The sequence below is a fragment of the Oryctolagus cuniculus genome, chromosome 2, assembly GCF_051225735.1.
Source record: "Oryctolagus cuniculus isolate XC-2025 breed Fujian yellow rabbit chromosome 2, ASM5122573v1, whole genome shotgun sequence".
NCBI classification, from domain to species: domain Eukaryota; kingdom Metazoa; phylum Chordata; class Mammalia; order Lagomorpha; family Leporidae; genus Oryctolagus; species Oryctolagus cuniculus.
In genome coordinates this window covers 68,369,878-68,391,527 of record NC_142868.1, presented here as the reverse complement: position 1 = coordinate 68,391,527, position 21,650 = coordinate 68,369,878, and the positions used below count along the sequence as shown (strand labels likewise).

General features: G+C 40.1%; 1 protein-coding gene and 1 long non-coding RNA gene across 42 annotated transcripts in view; one reads left to right on the top strand and one right to left on the bottom strand.

The window, feature by feature from the left end:
* The window catches only part of LOC103347617 (DNA-directed primase/polymerase protein), a 42,617-nt gene that overhangs the window by 19,758 nt on the left and 1,209 nt on the right, over positions 1-21,650 (bottom strand). For 19 of the 41 annotated variants that reach the window (XR_016229043.1, XR_016229044.1, XR_016229045.1 and 16 more), the window contains 5 exons: positions 18,584-18,642; positions 16,856-17,087; positions 16,497-16,594; positions 15,125-15,254; positions 10,550-10,697 (listed from right to left, as the gene is read on the bottom strand). Coding sequence is in view for 32 of the 41 variants with exons in the window: in XM_051841281.3 (XP_051697241.3) it covers positions 10,550-10,697; positions 15,125-15,254; positions 16,497-16,594; positions 16,856-17,035 (556 nt within the window). In the remaining 9 variants the exon portion in view is untranslated. Of the gene's footprint in view, positions 1-10,549; positions 10,698-15,124; positions 15,255-16,496; positions 16,595-16,855; positions 17,106-18,541; positions 18,643-21,650 lie in introns of those variants that run through there. The other 22 variants (XM_089325705.1, XM_089325707.1, XM_089325706.1 and 19 more) reach the window with 10 other exon arrangements.
* On the top strand, positions 18,655-21,528 carry LOC138848481 (uncharacterized). The gene is made up of 2 exons (XR_011386311.2): positions 18,655-20,771; positions 21,298-21,528. It is a non-coding gene; the product is annotated as an uncharacterized LOC138848481 (long non-coding RNA).

Genomic DNA, 21,650 nt, shown 5'->3' with positions numbered 1-21,650 from the left:
AAACTAGAAGAGAAAATAAGGTGGCATGTTCCTCTCTCCCCGACCACCCTGCACCAGCATCCTGTAACAAGCCGAGGGAGGGTGGGCACTATTTGGACTTATGTAAGAGCTACACCAGTTCATGTCCATGCGCCCAGCAACTAGCCAAGCAGAGACACCCGAGACTGGCTGGGAGAACCGAAGGGGCTGAGTGCTTGTGACCATGGGAGGCTTGTGAGCCCAGACTGTGAGAAACGCTTGGCTGTGTGGGAAGGCTCAGGGTGTGCATGGGACTTTGCACAGTCACTGTGGGAGGCTCCCCGTGCTCCTGGATTCCCTGGTGAGGGTCATTGCTATGGAATCCATGGTCACATCAAGGACTGCTCAGATTCGCTGTGTGCTTCTTGTGGCAGTGCAGATGCAGATTGTACCCACTAGGGCTAGCACCCAGGCACTGGTCTCCTTTGAGGAGAGGAGGTGAGCAAGAGAATAAGCCAATAGAGCAGAACAAACCTCCTCTCTGCTAAGTAAGTAAGTAAGTAAATAGAAGATTTACCACATCAAAATGAAATCTTGGAAATGAAGAATTCAATAGAACAAGTAGAAAATGCAATGGAAATCCTTAGCAACAGACTCGGTGAAGCAGAAGAAAGAATATCCAAGTTAAAGACAGATTGCTGGAAACTTTATAGTCAGACCAAAAAAAAGAAAAATTAGAAAACTAAAAAACACTGTTGGACATCTATGGGATACTATCAAATGACCCAAAACAAACAAAATTGATACACCATTGGCCCAATTAAAAAAAAAAGGGAGAAGACAGAAATCAATAAAATTAGAGATGAAAGAGAAAATTTAACAATAGACACCACAGAAATAATAAGCCCATGAGAGCATTTCAGGCATGGAAAGCCAAAACACTCCGGGGGGGAAAAAAAAAAAAAAGAAAAAAAAAAAAAACTAAATGAAAGATCTCCGCGAGTGAGATCCCAGTGGAAAGAATGGGTCATCAAAGAAGGAGGTACCTTTCTCTGAAGGGAGGAGAGAACTTCCACTTTGACCATGGCCTTGTCTAAATATGATCAGAGTCAGTGAACTCAGGGGGCTTCCATAGCCTTGGCAGCTCATGACGAGAGCCTAGGGTGATTACTGAGGCCATAAACAAGAGTGTCAATTTGTTAAGTCAACAACAGGAGTCACTGTGCACTTACTCCTCATGTAGGATCTTTGTCCTTAGTGTGCTGTACATTGAGATTTAATGCTATAACTAGTACTCAAACAGTATTTTTCACTTTATGTTTCTGTGTGGGAGCAAACTGTTGCAATCTTTACTTAATGTATGCTAAACTGATCTTCTGTATATAAAGAGAAATGAAAATGAATCTTGTGTGAATGGAAGGGGAGAGGGAGTGGGAAAGGGGAGGGTTGCGGGTGGGAGGGACGTTATGGGGGGCAAGCCATTGTAATCCATAAGCTGTACTTTGGAAATTTATATTCATTAAATAAAAGTTTGAAAAAAAATAAAAAATAAAAAGATAGGAGAAAAAAAAAGAAATAAAAAGAATCATCAGGAATTACTTCAAAGAGCTGTATTTCAACAAACTGGGAAACACAGAAGAAATGGATAGATTCCTGGACACATACAACCTACCTAAATTGAGCCATGAAGACACAGAAAACCCAAACAGATCAACAGTCCAGACAGAAATTGAATCAGTAATAAAGACCCTCCCAAAAAAGAAAAGCCCAGGACCAGATATCTTCACTGATGAATTCTACCAGACATTAAAGAACTAACTCCAATTCTTCTCAAGCTATTCAAAAGAACTGAAAGGGAGGGAATCCTCCCAAATTCCTTCTATGAAGACAGCATCACCTTAATTCCTACACCTGTACAAAAGAACTACACAGATACAACAAAGAGAACTACAGACCAATTTCCCTGATGAACACAGACGCAAAAATCTTCAACAAAATTCTAGCCAACTGAATCCAACAACACAATCAGAAAGATCATTCAGCTATACCAAATGGGATTTATCCCTGGTAGGCAAGGATGGTTCAATATTTGCTAATCAATGTGATATACCACATTAACAAACTGAAAAACAAAACCCATATGATTATCTCAATAGATGCAGAGAAAGCATTTGGTAAAATACAACACCCTTTCATGATGAAAACTCTAAGCATTCTTCAACATAATCAAGGCAATTTATGACAAACCCATGGCCAGCATCCTTTTGAATGGGGAAAAACTGGAAGCATCCCACAGAGATCCGGAACCAGACAGGGATGTCCACTCTCACCATTACTATTCAATATAGTCCTGGACGTTATAGCCAGAGCCATTAGGCAAGAAAAAGAAATCAAAAGGATACAAATTGGGAAAGAGGAAGTCAAACTATCCCTATTTACAGATGGCATGATTCTATATATATGGGATCCAAAAGATGCCACTAAGAGACTATTGGAACTCATAGAAGAGTTCGGTAAAGATTCAGGATATAAAATCAACACAAAAAAATCAACAGCTTTTATATACACAGACAATGCCATGGCTGAGAAAGAACATCTTCAACAAATGGTGCTGGGAAAACCAGATCTCCACATGCAGAACATTATTTGAAAGTCAGAGTTACACAGTGAGAGGAGAGGCAAAGAGAGAGAGAGAGAGAGAGAGAGGTCTTCCATCTGCTGGTTCACTCTCCAATTGGCTGCAACGGTAGGATCTGCGTCGATCCAAAGCCAGGAGCTTTTTCTGGGTCTCCCACACAGGTGCAGGGGTCCAAGGACTTAGGGCATTTTCTACGGCATTCCCAGGCCACAGCAGAGAGCTAGATGGGAAGTGAAGCAGCCAGGACTCGAACCAGTGCCCATATGGGATGCCAGCACTGCAGGCAGCGGCTTTACCTGCTATGCCAAAGCACCAGCTCCAAGAAAGAATATCTAAGATGAATCGCATTCACAAGAGCCACAAAAAAAAAAAAAAAATCAAATACCTTGTAATAAATTTAAACAAGGATGTCAAAGATTTCTATAATGAGAATTACAAAACATTAAAGAAATAGAAGCCACCAAAAACTGAAAAAATCTTCCATGTTCATGGATTAGAAGAATCAATAATTAAAATGTCCATATTACTGAAAGCAATTTACAGATTCAATGCAATACCAATCAAAATACCAAGGACATTCTTCTCAGATACATAAAAAAATGCTGAAATTCATATGGAAACACAGGAGACTCCAAACAGCTAAATCAATCTTATACAACAAAAACAAAGCCAGAGACATCACAATACCAGATTTCAAGATATACAGGACAGTTATAATAAAAACAGCCTGGTACTGATACAAAAACAGATGGATAGACCAATGGAACAAAACAGAAATGCCAGAAATCAATCCACACATCTACAACCAACTTATCTTTGACAAGGGAGCTATAATCAACCCCTGGAGCAAGGACAGTCTCTACAACAAATGGTGCTGGGAAAACTGGATCTCCACATGCAGAAGTATGAACCAAGGCCCCTACCTTACACCTTACACAAAGATCCACTCAAAATGGATTAAAGACATAAATCTATGATCTGATACCATCAAATTAGAGAACCTTAGGGAAAGACATTGGCATGGGCAAAGAGTTCTTGGAAAAGACCCCAGAGGCACAGACAATCAAAACCAAAACTGACAAATGGGATTACATCAAATTGAGAAGCTTATGTACTGCAAAAGAAACAGTCAACAAACTGAAGAGGCAACTGACAGAATGGGAGGAATTATTTGCAAACTGTACAACTAATAAAGGATTAATAACCAGAATATATAAAGAGATCAAGAAACTCCACAACAAAACAAACAACCCAGTTAAGAAATGGGCAAAGGACTCAAACAGGCATTTTTCAAAAGAGGAAATCCAAATGACCAACAGATACATGAAAAAAAAAATGCTCAGGACCACCAGCCATCAGGGAAAAGCAAATCTAAACCACTCCCATTAGTATGGCTTTCATACAGAAATCAGCAAACAAATGCAGGCAAGGATGTAGAGAAAAAGGTACCTTAATCCACAGCTGGTGGGAATGTAAACTGGTACAGCCACTGTGGAAGACATATGGAGATACCTCAGAAATCTGAATATAGACCTGCCATATGACCCAGCCATCCCACTCCTGGGCATTTACCCAAAGAAATTAAATCAGCATGTTAAAGTTATCTGCACCCCCTTGTTTACTGCAGCTCAAGTTACAATGGCTAAGTCATGGAATCAACCCAAGTTTCCATCAACTGAAGACTGGAATATGTACACCATGGAATACTACACAAAGCTAAAAACAACCAAAAAACACACAAAAGAAAGACCTAGCCATTTTCCACAAAATGGATGAAACCGCAAAACATCATTGTTAGTGAAATAAGCCACTCTCAAAGGGACAAATACTATATGTTCTCCCTGACCTGTGATAACTAATAGAGCACCTATAAGGCAATCTGTAGAAGTAAAATTGACATTTTAAGAAGCAATGACTTTAAACAGCCCTTGTCTCGACTGCTGAGGAACAGGTTTTTTTCACACTATTTGTTGAACTCTTAACAGAGTTAGTTATATGCATGTAAAGTTAACTGAAAATAGATCTTAGTGAAAAATAAGAGTGGGACTCCTGCGAACTTACCTAAGGGAAATGCAATCAGTACATGAGAGCGTTATCTGCACCTCCATGTTTATTGTAGCTCAATTCACAATAGCTAAGACATGGAATAAACCCAAATGTCCATCAACTGAAGACCAGATAAAGAAACCATGGGATATGTACACTATGAAATACTACACAGCAGGAATAAAAAAAAATGAGATCTGGTCATTTACAACAAAATGGATGAATCCAGAAAACATCATACTTAGTGAAATAAGCCAGTCCCAAAAGGACAAATACCATATATTCTCCCTGATCTGTGATAATAGAGCACCAAAAAAGCAATCCATACAAGTTAAATTGACAATTTGAGAAGCAGTAACTTGAACAGCCCTTGTCATGACTGTTGAGAAACAGGTTTTTTTGTACTGTTTGTTAAACTCTTTGCTTAAAATAGAGTTAAACATGTGTATCAAATCAACTTAAAATAGATCTCAGTAAAAAGAGTGGGAATAGAAGAGGGAGGAGGAAAAGGGGTGTGAAGGTGGAATTAGTGGGAAGAATCACCATGTTCCTAAAGTTGTAATTATGAAGTGAATGATGTTTGTAATTGTAAAGCTGTATAGTTCTGCATACATTCCTATAGACTTATTTTTAAGGATATAGTTTAAAAATTTGCCAGGGGACCCCAAATCCCCTTAAGCTGGGTGGTAAAAATACTATCTTAAGTGTTAAAGTGATTGTATGGATAGGATTAATGGTCTGGTAACTACAGATAGAATTAAAAAGAAGGGAATGCTCCAACATGGGATTCAGCCCACACAGAAGACTCAGAGTGACAACCCCTTTAAATAGCATTCTGACCTCAGAATCAGCCCTTAAGGCATTCTGGTCTGGCTGAAAAGCCCATAAGAGCATTTCAGGCATGAAAAGCCAAGACACTGTGGCAAAAAAAAATGTCCTATATGAAGGACTTTGGCAGGTGAGACCCTAGTGGAAAGAAGTGGACATAAGGAGGAATTTTTCTCTGAAGCGAGGAGAATACTTCAACTTTGTTTACGGCCTTGGCTACAGATTGACAGAGACTGTGGATTCAAAAGGCTTCCACAGCCTAGGCAGCTCATGTCAAGAGCCTTGGGTGGTCACTGACATCATACCTAAGAGTGTTAATTGTTACGTTAATAACAGGAGTCACTGTGTACTAACTTCCCATGCAGGATCTCTATCCTCAAAGAGTTGTATTATAATTATGTCTAAGTGCTTGCAAAAGATGTATCATTTTTAAATGCTTCTTTGAAGTTCAATTTCACTTTTTAAAAACATTTCAAGATGCAATGATTTTGAACAGCCCTTTTCTCAGTTGTTGAGGAGCAGTTTTTTTTTTTTTTTCCATGCAAATTGTTGAACTTTTTTAATTTTTTTTTTTTTTGACAGGCAGAGTGGACAGTGAGACAGAGAGAAAAGTCTTCCTTTGCTGTTGGTTCACCCTGCAATGGCCACCGCGGCCGGCGCGCTGCGGCTGGCACACCATGCTGATCCGAAGCCAGGAGCCAGGTGCTTCTCCTGGTCTCCCATGAGGGTGCAGGGCCCAAGCACTTGGGCCATCCTCCACTGCCTTCCTGGGCCATAGCAGAGAGCTGGACTGGAAGAGGGGCAACCGGGACAGAATCCGGCGCCCTGACCGGGACTAGAACCTGGTGTGCCAGCGCCACAGGCAGAGGATTAGCCTATTGAGCCGCAGCACCGGCCAAATTATTGAACTCTTGTATAGAGTTGGTCTTCTGTGTATAAAGTTAACTGAAAATCGATCTTAGTGGAGGATGGGACTGGGAATGGGAGAGGGAGCAGGAGGAGGGGTGGGAGAGTGGGTGAGAGAGCAGGTATGGTGAGAAGAATCACTATATTTCTAAAATTGTACTTATAAAATGCATGAAGTCTGTATTCCTTAAAAGGTTTCTTTGAGGGGGGGGAATAATAGTGGGAATTGGAGAGGGAAGAGGTAGACGGTGGGGTAGAGGGTGGGAGAGCAGGTACAGTGAGAAGAATCACTATGTTCCTAAAGTTGTAATTATGAAATGCATGACATTTGTATTCATTAAATAAAAGGTTTCTCAGGGGAAAAGGAGACTAAAGATTTAAACTTCAAAAAATGGTTATTCAGATATTAATAAATGGCCTGCCTTGCTTACTTAAAAAAAAAAAAAAAAGTGATCCGCACTACCATGAGAAGCTGGCAAGGCAACATGGAATTCTTTAAACTCTCTCTATATATATCCTATATCACAAGACCAAGTAACAATTTGGCTTTTACACTGCTGTTGTGTGTAGCAATACTGGTGAAATGCAATACTATAAAAAATTACTTAATTTTAATCTCTGCAAGTGTCATAGTCTGGATTTGTCACTTCATTTACCAGGAAGGCTTTAGTACTTAAAATCACAGGATTAATTACTTTCCTACTTAAAGAAATAAGTACAATTTCTTGTAAAACATCAAAATGAAAGCAAAAGCATTTGATCCAATGATACACAGACATGATTATTTCTGGAATTAGAGAGAAGGTAAACACCGAGAGGAAACGATGACACATCAAAGGACAACAAAGCAATATAAACATAAATTGACGAAGTTAGTTTTCCTGGAAATTTAAAATTCTATCTGCTTGACTCTAGACAATAAGCGAAGTGAGTCTACAGTTGCAGATGTTTGACAGTAGCACTGAAGAGGCCGGCTAAGCCTTTGAACCTTGGCAAGGAGCTAATGTGTCCACGGCACAATGACAGCCAGTCACGTGAACACCAACATACTGTCCCCCCCCCCCCCCCAATAGCTCTGCCTTCTGTTTCCAGGCTTCAGTCTTATTACCCCATCCCCTCTTTGGTCTATCTCAGTGGCAGGGACTATCTCAAAAGAACTAACCAATCACAGATATCTGCAGTACTATAGTAAACTGGCACAAGAGCATGTTTGCAAAGATCAAAGTCTGATCACTCACATTTAACTTTGTTCCCTTTCCCAAAAGGCTAACAATAACAACTAGAAATATTATCAAGAGGGAGGGGAACTGAAGGGAAATTTTTGACTGCTTCATATTCTCCGCCTCTCTGTTTCTGGAAGTACACAATTTAAGAGGAAAGAGCCTCAGAAGACATTCCATTTATCAGGTCTGATTATGGCTTTAGCTTTAGTTACACTAGATTGTCGACTGATCCCCAAGTTAACCACAAACTCCAAACTCTATTCCTTTGCTTGTGCTATTGTAATAAAGCCTGTCTTACCTTTGACTATATGAAGGAAATTCATTCACAGTCTAGAATGAATGTCATCTGCTTTCAGGAGACACTGTAGCAGACTGTGAAGGACCTGGCATACTTCTCTCTGCCCTTCTTCCCTAGCAACAGATTCTCAGTTTTTAGCCTTATGGTTAGCATTTAAAGAGCAGCCTATGAGGAAGTATACATAGGGATCAAAGAAATTTCCTGGCTAGGACTCTGCCCTCTATACCCTGATAATGCAGGCATGCTAAGTAGGCACTAACTCAGCAAATATTAAATGCCTACTTGTATTTATTATTGCTGCTGCTGTATTAATGGTATTATGGACAATATTATTATAATGTAGTAATATACAATATATCTGGAAATACAATAAATAGATCAATCATATGACCCAGCTATCCTGCTTCTGGGTAAGTATCCAATGGAAATGACATCAGCATATGAAAGAGATACCTTCATTCTCATGTGCTTTGCAACACCATTCATAATAGCCAAGCTATAGAAAACCTAAGTGTCCATGGATAAATAATGGATAAGGAAAATATGGTATACATACACAATGGAACATTAGTCAGCCATCAGAAGGAATGAAATCCTGACATTAGAGGCAAAATAACTGAAATTGGTAGTCATTACATTAAGTGAAAGAAGTGACACAGAAAGTTAACACGTGTTCTTTTTGATACATGAAAGTTAAAAACGACAGTCAATAAGAACTTAGAGCAGTGATTACTAGAGACTGGGAAGTGTGGGAGATAGAGGAGTCTGGATATGGGGTACAAGGTGCTTCATAGCACAGATGGACAACTACAGATCACAGTAACATGTTGTGTACCATAAAAAGAACTGGAGGAGAGGAACTAGTAGGCTAGTGGAGGAAAGGTAGGGAGGTGGGTATGTTGGCTGCCTGCTTTGATCAGCTTATAGCATCATATCTTTTGAAATTTTGCACTGTATCCCATAAAAATGTGCTAGTATTACTTGTTAATCAAAATATTTAAAATATTTTTAATAAAATATATATTAGGACATATAATGTAGCTCTAAAAAATTACAAAGGGAAAAGAAAAATCAATAGTTACGTCCCTAAAGAAACATTAAGTGGAATAAAGATAAAGAAAACAAGCAGCAGCAAATGCTCTGACAATAAGCACTGGGTGCTTTCTACAACCCTACGGAACAGTAACCTGTATCATAGGGTTTGGATGTGACAAAAACCGATGAATTGATATGTACGCGGAGTCTTGACAGACTGGGAGAACAGGAGGTATGGCTCTTCAGACAGAATTGAACAGTGCAAAGGCCCAAGGATAAGAGAAAATGCAGGCCACAGTGGGAGCTGAGCAAGAAGGGCAGATAGGGACAGACCAGCTAGGGCACAGTAGGCCTCGTTTTGCAAACTAAGACATCAGTACATCTTTGTGAAGGTAATGAATAACCCTTGAGAGGTTTGAGAGCTTCATCAGCTCACACTGGCTGACTCAAAAAGCAGGTACACATAAGAGGACACCAACATTTCTACTTGGGTAAGTAGATGGACAGGGACACAGAAGTGACACAGAAGGAGGAGCCAAGATTGTTCTAGGACATGCTGAGTTGAAGTGTGTGTAAGGACATTTAGTAGTCAGCTGGCTATATGAGAACAATTTGGGCTGAAGATAAAGGTGTGAGAGTCAGGACATAGGTGATGATTTAAGTAATGATTGTGGTCACCATCCAAGTGAGAACAGTAGGGAGAGGGACAAGGACAGATCCCACAATTACTAGGATCTAAGGGTGAGAAAGAGAGAGAACAATCAAGGGGGCAGATAACAGAGATAATGAGGAGACCAGTGTACACAGCATACTAGGTCACTGTGACCTGGCATTATCCTAAACTAGTTTTCAGGTTCCTGATGTTTATGTCAGTCCTCTAGCTACTATGTTCATGCCTTTACCCCATGTGGCTGTGAGACTGTAAAACACTTGTAGCTCTGAGATACATTATCTGTTACCTGAACTTAAGTCAATCACTGGTTTGAACCCCAAAACTTGTCCTATCACTGCTTTGATAAATACTCAGGATTTTGGCTTTTATTGAGACCTTGATTTTTGGCGTTTTCATTGTTCCTATTTGTTTCTCTGTGGGACTGACTTGGTTTTATACCTGAACCTGTTATCTATAAATGCCCAGCCCTGGGAAAATACTCTGGTTATACTTTCAGGATTATATATCTAGACGTCATCTGAATCCTTAAATTCTGCCTGGAATAATAAATAAGCCTTCCTTGACATGACCTGGGACCCAAGCCCCATAGCTAAAACAAAGGTCAAAAATCCAGGTATGAAGCATCATAGGTAAGGCTTGAAATGGAAAAGCCTCTCAGAATTACCTAGAAAACAAAAAATGAACCCTACTGCAGTAGAGACCATGTGAGGACATACATGGCCACCTAAATACCTGTGATGAGAACCACTAATGCCAACTATATCTTGAGTAGGCTGATGTGCCTGGATGACAGGTCTGTATCAGTAAATCCTGAAAACACGAAACATCACATTTTAGGTTAATTACCATAAAATCTAGCAAGTATTGTTAAAAATTTCAAGAGGAATAGGAAAACTATGTTTTTAATATAACTCCATGAATTTTTTAAAAACCAGTGCACTTACCAACATGGATGTTATCTTTAAATGCCACGTCATGGAGCTGAAATATCAGATGGCGGCTAAATTTTTCATCAGTGCTAGAATCCAAGTTGAAAACACCTTCAGCTGAGCACCTTACACTATATAAGTCCTGAAGTGCTCTACAGACATGCTAAAAACACAAAGCGTAAATACTTCTGTTTTTTGTTTTAAAAATGTTCTATGAACAAAATTCAAGTATCTTGGTACCAGTAAGTTTAACTAATACAAAATCATTACAAATTGGCTTTACTGGCCAGCGCCACGGCTCACTAGGCTAATCCTCCGCCTGCAGCGCCGGCACCCTGGATTCTAGTCCCGATCGGGGCACTGGTTTTGTCCTGGTTGCTCCTCTTCCAGTCCAGCTCTCTTCTGTGGCCCGGGAGTGCAGTGGAGGATGGCCCAAGTGCTTGGGTCCCGCATCTGCATGGGAGACCAGGAGAAAGCACCTGGCTCGTGATCAGTGCAGCACACCGGCCGTAGTGGCCATTTGGGGGGGTGAACCAAAGGAAGGAAGACCTTTCTGTCTCTCTAACTCTGCCTGTCAAAAAAATAATTAGCTTTACTATCAGGTTGTGTACAATATAACCTTACTAATTTATTTATAAACTGAAGACCTGTAATTTTTAAATTATGTTTATATTTTTAAAAAAATCAGGCTCTCAGGATTGAAGAGGCCTCTTAGCAGCCAAACAATTTGTACATTAACCTCTTCTACAATCACATTAAAAATATTTTAAGCATCTCTTTAAATGTCACCTCTGAGTTTAAAAGTTTTTTTTATAGTTCCAATTCTCAGAAAATTTCTCATTCATACTGAACACAAAACCACTTCCAAGAAACCACCTTTGGTGCTAGAAGACACTGACACGGAAAGCAGTCATGCATTGTGGAAAGGCAGCAAGCACATACTTGGAACAAAAGATTTGAAGTCAGAGATCTAAGTTTGAGTTCTGGTTTTGATGTTTACCACCTCTAAGTTTAATCAAACCTAAATACATTCTTCAACTGCTAAGCAGGAAAAATAGCAGCTAACTTTGGAATCATGAAAGGAGTAAAATAAGAAAACGAGATTAAAGAGATAGCACAGTGCCTGGCACATGTAAGTGCCTAGAAGTATTGGATATGCAACCTTAAGTCAAGGCACTTCTCCCTAGGCTTCAGTCTTCTCATTTGCAAAATGAAGCCACTAAGAACCTCCAGATAGGGTTGAGATTAGCCAAAAGGTTTAGCACCACCAAATACTTCGATACCCAACAGTTACGCACTAAATTAGAATTATTAGCTGGGGCCGGCACTGTGGCAGAGCAGGTTAACGCCCTGGCCTGAAGCGCCGGCATCCCATACGGGGCAGAGGTTCGAGACTCAGCTACTCCACTTCCAATCCAGCTCTCTATTATGGCCTGGGAAAGCAGTAGATGGCCCAAGACCTTGGACCCCTGCACCCACGTGGAAGACCTGGAAGAAGCTCCTGACTCCTGACTGGCACAGCTCCGGCCATTGTGGCCCAATGGGGAGTGAACCAATGGGTAGAAGACCTCTCTCTGCCTCTCCTCTGTGTAACTCTTTCAAATAAACAAATCTTTAAAAAAAAAAAAAAAAACTAGCATCACTTTGGCATTATTCTAGCACCACACTCCCCTTCATACTTTTCAATTCTCATTTTCTCAAAAGGTGGCCTCAGTGTCCCAGTCTGCATCAAATTCCCCCATGTAGTCCAACTCACTTTCTAGTACTTAGTTACAATTTTACTTGTTCATTTACTTGATTGTCTTGATGCTTCCTCTGTATCACAGAGGTTATCCCCCAACATCTAATTTCTCCCTCTTCCCTAGAAACAGAACCACAATTTTTAGCTAAATGGAGGCCAGCTAGAACAAAGATACTTCCCCCACTCTGTTATAATAGGGCACAGGCATGTGTCCAAGTCTTGCCAGTAGGGGGTCAGAAGAAGGTGGTTTGCCACTTTAGGCTTCATTCTTAAAGGGGAGAAGTAGGTGCGGCTCTTCTCCATTCAACTGACTAGAAGGCAGACAACTTGGGGTGAGCCACCTTGGACGGTATCAATAAGGCAACATCTTAGGAACAGCAAAGCAAAAGACTAGTCCCTAACAGTGGAGCCACACTGGATGTTACATGAGACAGAAATAAGGTTGTATCTTGTTTAAATTACATCTACCCTAGATTAGATTATAAATTCCTTGAACTCAAACTTTGAGCTCACTATTGTATTCCCAAGGCAAGGCACTGTGTCTGATGCTTAGCAAAACTTGAAAATATTTTACTAAATGAATAAAGCTGAGTTGTTAGCTTTGGAACTACAGAGAATAAATTTAGGTACCCTAGGTAATATAAGTAATCACACTCTATTAGATTCTCTTTCCCAAGTGAAACTTTAAGCAAACATTTTTTTTTTCCAGAGTTACAGAGAGGTAGAGCCAGATTGAGAGAAGTCTTCCATCCGCTGGTTCACTCCCCAGATGACCACAGCAGCCAAAGCTGAACTGATCTGAATCCAGAGAGCCAGGAGCTGCTTCTGGGTCTCCCATGCGGATACAAGGGGCAAGGACTTGGGCCATCTTCTACTGCTTTTCCAGGCCATAGCAGAGAGCTGGATTGGACGTGCAGCAGCCGGGACTCGAACCAGCACCCACATGGGATGCTGGCACTTTGGGCCAGGGCTTTAACCTGTTGTGTCACACTGCTGACCCCTACATAAACATTTAAGTTCTTTAAATGTAAACATAAAATCATTGTGGAAAATAGCATGGAGGTTCCTCAAAGCACTAAAAATAGAACTACCATGTGACCCAGGAATCCCTCTTCTGGGCATATATCTAAGAGAAATGAAATCGATCTGCCAAAGAGCTAACTGCATGCCCGTGTTTATTGCAGCACTACTCACAATAGCCAGGTGTCCATCAGCTAATGAATGGATAAAGATGTGGGATATATATCACTATTACTCAGCTATAAAAAAAAAGTCTTGTCATTTCCAACAATGTGGACGCAAGTGGAGGTCAGTATGTTAAGTGAAATAAGCCAAGCACAGAAAAACAAGTATCATATGAATGAGATCATATGTGGACTCTAAAAAAATTAGGTGATCTCACAGAAGTTAAAAATATAATTGTGGTAACAGAGGCTAGAGTAGGAAGTGACAAGGGAGGGATGGGCAAAGGTTGATTGATGGGTACCAGGCTATAGCTAGATAGGAATAAGAAATTCTGGGGTTCTATTACACAGTGGGCTGAAGATAACATTATTTGACTGTATACTTCTCTATTTAAAAAAGTAGAAGATGGGATTTTTCCATGTTTCCATGGGAAAGAAATGTTAATGCTGGAAAAGATAACTCCCCTGACTGGACATTATACAACCACATACATCACGGAACACACACAGTACCCCATAAGTATGTACAAATGTCTATGCCTTTAAGTTCTTTTTAAAAAAAACTTTATAAAGAAAATTGTTATTTGAATAATTTATAGAATCCAGAAGTTAAAAATGTGTGATTTCTTTAAGAATGTTATCTGGGCCAGCGCCGCTGCTCACTAGGCTAATCCTCTGCCTGTGGCGCTGGCACCCTGGGTTCTAGTCCCGGTCCGGGCACCGGATTCTGTCCTGGTTGCCCCTCTTCCAGGCCAGCTCTCTGCTGTGGCCAGGGAGTGCAGTGGAGGATGGCCCAAGTGCTTGGGCCCTGCACCCCATGGGAGACCAGGAGAAGTACCTGGCTCCTGCCATCAGATCAGCACAGTGCGCCGGCTGCAGCGGCCATTGGAGGGTGAACCAACGGCAAAGGAAGACCTTTCTCTCTCTGTCTCTCTCACTGTCCACTCTGCCTGTCAAAAAATAAAAAAATAAAAAAATAAAAAAAGAATGTTATCTGTTGAAAGGCTTTATAAAATGCATTAGATGGGACCAACGCTGTGGCATAGTGGTAACTGGTATAGTGGCACTGGTTCGAGTCCCGGCTGCACCACTTCCAATCCAGCTCTCTGCTATGGCCTGGGAAAGCAGAAGGTGGCCCCTTGGGTTCCTGCACCCGCTTGGGAGACCCAGAAGCTCCAGGCTCCTGGCTTCAGATCAGCTTAGCTCCAGCCAGTGCGGCCATTTGGGGAGTGGATGAAGACCTCCCCTCTCCACTCTCTCTCTCTCCTTGCCCCTCTCACTCTGCCTTTCAAAATAAATGAATTTTTTAAAAAAGCGTTAGCACTGGAATTCATTCTAATTAGCTGACTTATGGAAACTTGTCCGTTAAGTCACTGAATCAACCATATGAGATGCTGGTGCCACAGGCAGATGCTTAAACTATTACACCACAGCGCCAGCCCCTCAAGGCTTTTTTTTTTTTAAATCCAGGTATAGTAATAGTACAAAATATGTGGACATAAGTTGGACTTTTCACAGTTTACCAAGAAGTAATATTTAAAAATCAAAGTCACAAGGAAAAGTCCCAAGAAAAGGAGGAGAAACGTTACGTAGATAGGACTGAGTAACTGAATGAAGAGATGAATGGACAGCTACAAAGAAAAAAAATTTGAGTCTCCCATTTACCTCAATGAGTAATGCAACCATCTTTTTCCCGTCAGCTCCTGGATTGGCAGGTTTGTTAAATTCCAAATCAAAATAAAGCTTGCACACAGCATTTTCAGGAATAACTTCATAGCAGTGCAAGAGATTTTTTCTAAATTGAATAATTCAAAAGTATTATTTATATCTGTACCTTTTAAATGATGGAAGTTGATCTGATCAAGTACTGTGTTAACTATGCTTAAGTACAGGTAACTAGGAAATAATGACAAGACAACATGAACCTGTTCACAACCGGTTTACGGCTCATAGCGTCAACAATTTCTATTAAATAAGATTTAACAATCATACTCAGTTAACATTACTTAACTGGAAAACAGTCAATCCTATAGTGTTATTCATTACACAGATGATTTTGATCATGTATAATATTTCTGTATTTTGTTTTGGTGTCACTATGAAATAAATTGAGAAAACAATGTTCTTTCTCAAACTGGGATCCCAGAAAGACACACTCTTGGGATTCCATGAATTCTCCATAAGAACTGTAAAATTTTATGTTAGGAAGATAATATTTTTAAAGTGGTAAAAAATTCTAAATTAGCTGATTTCAATAAACTTCCAGTGCTCATATTTCTAGTTCTATTCTTGTTGGTGTACAGAGGATGACTTTCACATGGCTTATTAAGAATAGACACTAGCCTAGTAAATAAATGATATGTGGGCTAAGTCAAGTTCAGCTGGCCTCCTTTACAAATAAAAGGTTTGCGGTAATTTGAAGAAAAGTGAAAGAATTGTATCATCACATGGCATGGGTAGGATTGGATCTCAACACATACTCTGAAGCAGTCAGCATCATCTTTATGTTGCACAAAGAGATTTAGTTTCAGCAAAATATCTTTCATGTTATCTTAATGATTTTAATTCAACTCCACCTGGCACTGCATGTATGTAGACATAAGTAAATCTACATGGTGTTGCATGTTTACAAACACAAAACTACTCAAGCAACTTTGTAATAAAAGTACTTTTAAGTCAATACAAGGCATCCATATTGACTCTTTTCCATACACAAGTCTGAAGCATAGTTGAATAGGCCACTCATATAAAGCAGATATTACATAATGTGAGTATTCATTTATGATTAATAGTACAATTTAATATGTATCTGAAAAAGGATTTCCTTTATACATGAACAGGTGTTTGTACGATTTTCTTCAACACTTGGTGAGACAACTGCGTGATGCCATGAGGAGAACTGCAGAGAATTAATCTGGAAAGAAATAACTAACCATGTAGTCAAGAACTGTGAAAGCTAATCCAGCCTCAATTTCACAAAAATTTCTAGATTTGGTAAATATAACTTTAATGTGTTGTTCTGTTACAAACAACTTACCGGGATTTATAGTAAAACCAAAGCTGAGCATAGGTTGTTACAAGATAAATACGTTGTCCATCTCCCATTTTGTATTCCAAAGCAAATACATGAACATCCTATATAAAATAAAAAATATTCTAAAAAGTAAAAAAAAATCTAAATTCAACTGTAGCTACTGAATGTTCATAAAGAATTTTATTCAATTTTCAGATTTTTTAAAATACCAGGTTCTGAAACAGAAGTTCAAAAATTGATTTATTTGAAAGGCAAAGTTATAGACTGAGATCTTCTATCCACTGGTTCACTCCCCAAATGCCTGCAAACTCAAGTTTAAGAAATCTTAAAGATCTATAAAAAATTTAAAATGAGGCAATTACCTGTTTACAGCTTTTAACGAAATTAAAAGCTTCAGTTTGACGACGAAATAGCTTCCAAATGGAGGGTGGTTGCTCTGGCCTGGACAGGCTTGGTCTATACACTGAGCACAGTGGTTTCCTCTTGTAATGAGATGCTCGCTCCTCAATCTGCTTCAGTTTTTCTTCCCACTTTCTATTCATTGGTTCAGAAGGCAAGAACAATTCCTACACCATGTGATCTTTCTATCGATTACTGCTAAAAGCAAAAAGACTATTAGTTTCTTTATTTAGAATTTTTGTTTGATTAGATTTCAAAACTCATTTCCTGGCACTTATTTTCTTGTGGGCTTTATATTTTATTCTTTGGATGGAGGGTTTTTTTTGTTTGTTTGTTTTTTTATTTTTTGACAGGCAGAGTGGACAGTGAGACAGAGACAGAGAGAAAGGTCTTCCTTTTGCCATTGGTTCATCCTCCAATGGCCGCCACGGCTGGCGCGCTGCGGCCGGCGCACTGCGCTGATCTGAAGCCAGGAGCCAGGTGCTTCTTGGATGGAGTTTTACAAGCAGAAAAGTTGTTTATCAGAAATCTTTAAATTCTGGCTTTTCCATCAAACAGTACCGTGACCTTGGACAACATAATAAAGCTTCCTGAATCTTAGTTTAACCAAGTGCAAAATGAGAATCAACGTCATCTTCAATACTTTATAAATTTCCTATGAGAATGTGATAAAAATGTCACAAATTACAAAGCCTCATGTATACGTAAGTGCTTTTTGTACCATTATAGTTTTTATTGTAACTATTGTATTCCATCAAGTGCTAACTACCTGGCTCAGCTTGTGCTGCTACCTTTGCTACTGCTCTTGTATTATTTCTTAATGCAGAGTTCATGAATAGATACCAACATGCATTTTTTATTTTTCTTTTCCACTATTTTTGTCCATTTCTCTTCTTCTCTCCCAAAATAACTTTTATTTGGGAAAACAGGTGTAATGAAAGAATTACAATATGGCTAGTTTGGGGTGTCTATAGTAATGGCTGAATTTTGCTTCCATATGATACTTATATGCTAGCCAGGCCAATGTAAGGGAACCAGGCAACATTTTTCCCGACTTATCTACAAAGGAAAAAGGACAATGTATTTTAGAACAGGAAGAAAACTTCCACTGTAAATTTAAAAACAGCCACAAAACACTGCTGGTTTTCCCCAATAAGAGATGCCATCTAAGCTTGCTCTCACACTGACTTGCTTTGTCCAACGTCACACTGACAGATATGAAGCAAGCAGAGGTTTAGTAAGGGACTGCATCAGCTTTGACTATCCGGGAGTCTTACCCTGAAACTGTCATGCTATAATTCTAATCTCATAGAAGATGAAAAGCAATATGGAGTAGAACCAAGAATCCCAGCCAATAGCCACAACTATCAAATATGTCAGTTAAATCAGTGTGGATGATCCATCATTTGAACAGGATGCATGAGTCAACTCCAGGAGAGACCCACAGAATTGCCTAGCCAACCCACAGAACTGTAACAAAAATGTAGCTTTTTTTAAACCATTAAGTTTGGGAATGATCTTTATAAAGAAATAGTATTTGAGAGTTTCTCTTCATTAACATCATCTATCATAATTTACTTGTGTGAAAAACATCAGGTGTTTTAAAGGGAAATACATAATAAAGCATTTAAGAGTGAATTTCTATTTACCTTTGGCAATGCCTTTCTGTTTAGCAAGTTGATAAACATTACCTTGAATTTTAGCAGAAAATTTTGCAGCAACAGAAGTTCACTGGCAAATGATATGGTTCCTAAAAGGAAAAATAGAATCCCCTTGAAAGGTTCAGAAAGGAGAGCAGTATCAGACCTTAGAATAAAAGGCTTAAGATTCAGATTTCAAATCTGACATCTACCATAACAGACCCAAGATTATTCTTAGTTATACCTAATCCATATGAAAATTATAAGCCAAGAAACAAATTCTAAAGGCACTGATTTAAAGTTCCTAACAGGTATGCCTCAGAAAGGAGTATCATTTCACTGGATTGAGGAGATGGGCAATTTGTTATCAAGAAACTGCTTTAACTTGTCAATGGTTCCTTTTCATAAAATAGAATCTGAATGTTCAGTTACTCCAATTCACATATGGATAAAATACCACTGTATTTAGATAAAGCTAATTGAGAAGTTGACTTTCTTTGAAATTTACTAGTTTTCATACAAATCTGATTACTCAGTGAAGAAAATAAGGACTGGATGTGATCATACCTCAATCATAATAGGATCTAACCAACAACTATGAGCAACCAAGTAGATGTTCACACCAAGACACTGAAATCTTACTAAGAAAAAAAAAATTAAGATGTATTTATTTATTTGAAAGCTAGAGTTACAGAGAGAGGGGGAGAGGCAGAGACCTTCCATTCACTGCTCCACTCCCCAAACGGCCACAATGGCTGGGGCTGGGCCTAACAGAAGCCAGGAGCTTCAGCCAGGTCTCCCACGTTGGTAACAGAGGCTCCTAACATTTGAGCCGCCTTCCACTGCTTTCCCCAGGCACATAGGCAGGGAGCTGGATTGAAGTGGGCCAGCTGGGACTCAAACAGGCACTCATATAGGATGGCAGCATCACAGGCACTGGCTTTAACCCACTATGTCACAACACCAGCCCATTACCAGGAAAAATTGTTGATTTTGTAGAAATCTTTGTATGACCACGCAAATGTGTCAAATGTTGAAGTCCTGAAGTCACAATGGAAAACCAGTTTGACTCACTGGACTGGGGAAACCATAAGCATCAACATAGATATAAAGAAAATGAGTTCAGTACACATCGTACCCTCTGTGTCCTTTGTGCAGCAAAAATTTTAACAGCTGGGGTGAGGATCAGAAGACAACTGGGACTTGAGCTATTCACATAGGAGGTTTGAATGACAGAAGCAAAGGAAATGGAGAACAGGAAGGCATCTGGCATTCTGATTTGGCACTATCATATTCCTCATCCCCACCCTCCGGGAGCCTCTCACCATGTTAGCAATGCTTTTAATTCCTGGTGGAGAAAGAGTGCTGTCTTTCCTTTGTATGATTATACATCCTAGTTCCTATTCACCAGGGACCATAACTATTTTTGTTAAGTTTGCAACATCCAAAGGGAAATATATTTTTTAAAAGTAGGCTTAAAGAGCTCTATTATTTCTTAACATTATTTAACCATGTTGGTTACAGATTTTACAACTAAAGGTGGTCTAAGAAAAACAGCTGCTCAGTGTTCTTAGAGTACTAGTGCGGAAAGGGGCACAGGTGATGAAGTGGAGCCCTGGTTGCCCGAGGTTAATGCCCAGACTTGCCCAGCTGGGACCTTCTATGGTCTGGTTCTCAGAAGCAGCTGGACTAGGGGTGTGTGCTTTCTATCACTGGCTTCCAGGAAGACTGAAACCCACCTGGCCACGGTTCCCCCAGCCCAGTTCTTCCAGTTCCTTGTTCTCGTTTGTTTACTCCTAAGTTCTTCTCTATCCCCCAACTCCAACTTCTCCCTCTATTTAAGATCAGATTCAACAGTATTTTGTGTGTTCTGGTATTATTACAGTTCTATTATTTATTAACATTCTGATATTTGAAAGTTTTATTGATTTAAGTATGACTTATAGTGTTGCTTCTACTGCTATCATATTCATAAGGAATATGTCATTGAAATTTTCCAGGATGGCGTTGGGGTGCTACCTGTAACACTGGCATCCCACATGAGTGCTGATTCGAGTCGTGGCTGCTCCACTTCTGATCCAGCTCCCTGCTAATGTGCCAGGGAAAGCAGAGGAAGATGCCCCAGGTGCTTGGGCCCCTGCCACTCATATGAGATACCCAGATGGAGTTCCAGGCTCCCAGCTTCAGCCTGGTCCAGCCCGACTGCTGCAGCCACTTGGAGTTACCAGCGAAATGAAAGGTATCTCTTCCCCTCTTTCCCTCCTACTCCCCCTCCCCCTCTAACTCTGAATTTTAAATACGATCTTTTAAAATATTAAATTTTCTGTGGGGCGAGTGTTGTGGCACAGTGGATGTCACCCATATCCCATACTGACGTGCAGGATCAAGACCCAGGTACTCCACTATCCAGCTGCCTGCCAGTACACCTGGGTAGAAGCAGATAATGACGCAAGTTCTTGAGCTCCAACTACCCAGGTGGGATACTCAGATGGACTTCCTGTCACCTGCCTGGCACGGGCCTGCCTGTTATAGCTATTTGGGGGGTGAACCCGTGGATTATGATCTCACTCTGTTACTCTGCCTTTCATATAAATACTGTTAAAAATTAATTCCATAATGAACTTACAGTAATTTTAATTGTATGTTTACTTCTGGATAAATTAGAGGGGCTGGTGCTGTGGCGCAGTGGGTTAATCCTCCATCTGCAGTGCTGGTATCCCATTTGGGCACTGGTTCTAGTCCCAGCTGTTCCTCTTCCAATCCAGCTCTCTGCTAAGGCCTGGGAAAGCAGTACAAGATGGCCCAAGTCCTTGGGCCCCTGCATCTGCGTGAGAGACCCGGAGGAAGCTCCTGGCTTCGAATCGGTGCAGCTCTGGCCATTGCGGCCATCTGGGGAGTGAACGAGTGGAAAGACGACCTCTCTGTCTCCGCCTCTCTGTAACTCTACTTCTCAAATAAATAAAATCTTTAAAAAAAAATTAGAATGACAGAATTTTTTCTTTCTTAGCCTTTATGCCTACATAGATGTAACATATCTAAACTCCTCAAAAACGTCTCGTAAGGGTTAAGAAAGCACACAGGGATGTATTGTTCTTATCCGGTTACTCTTCCCTATACT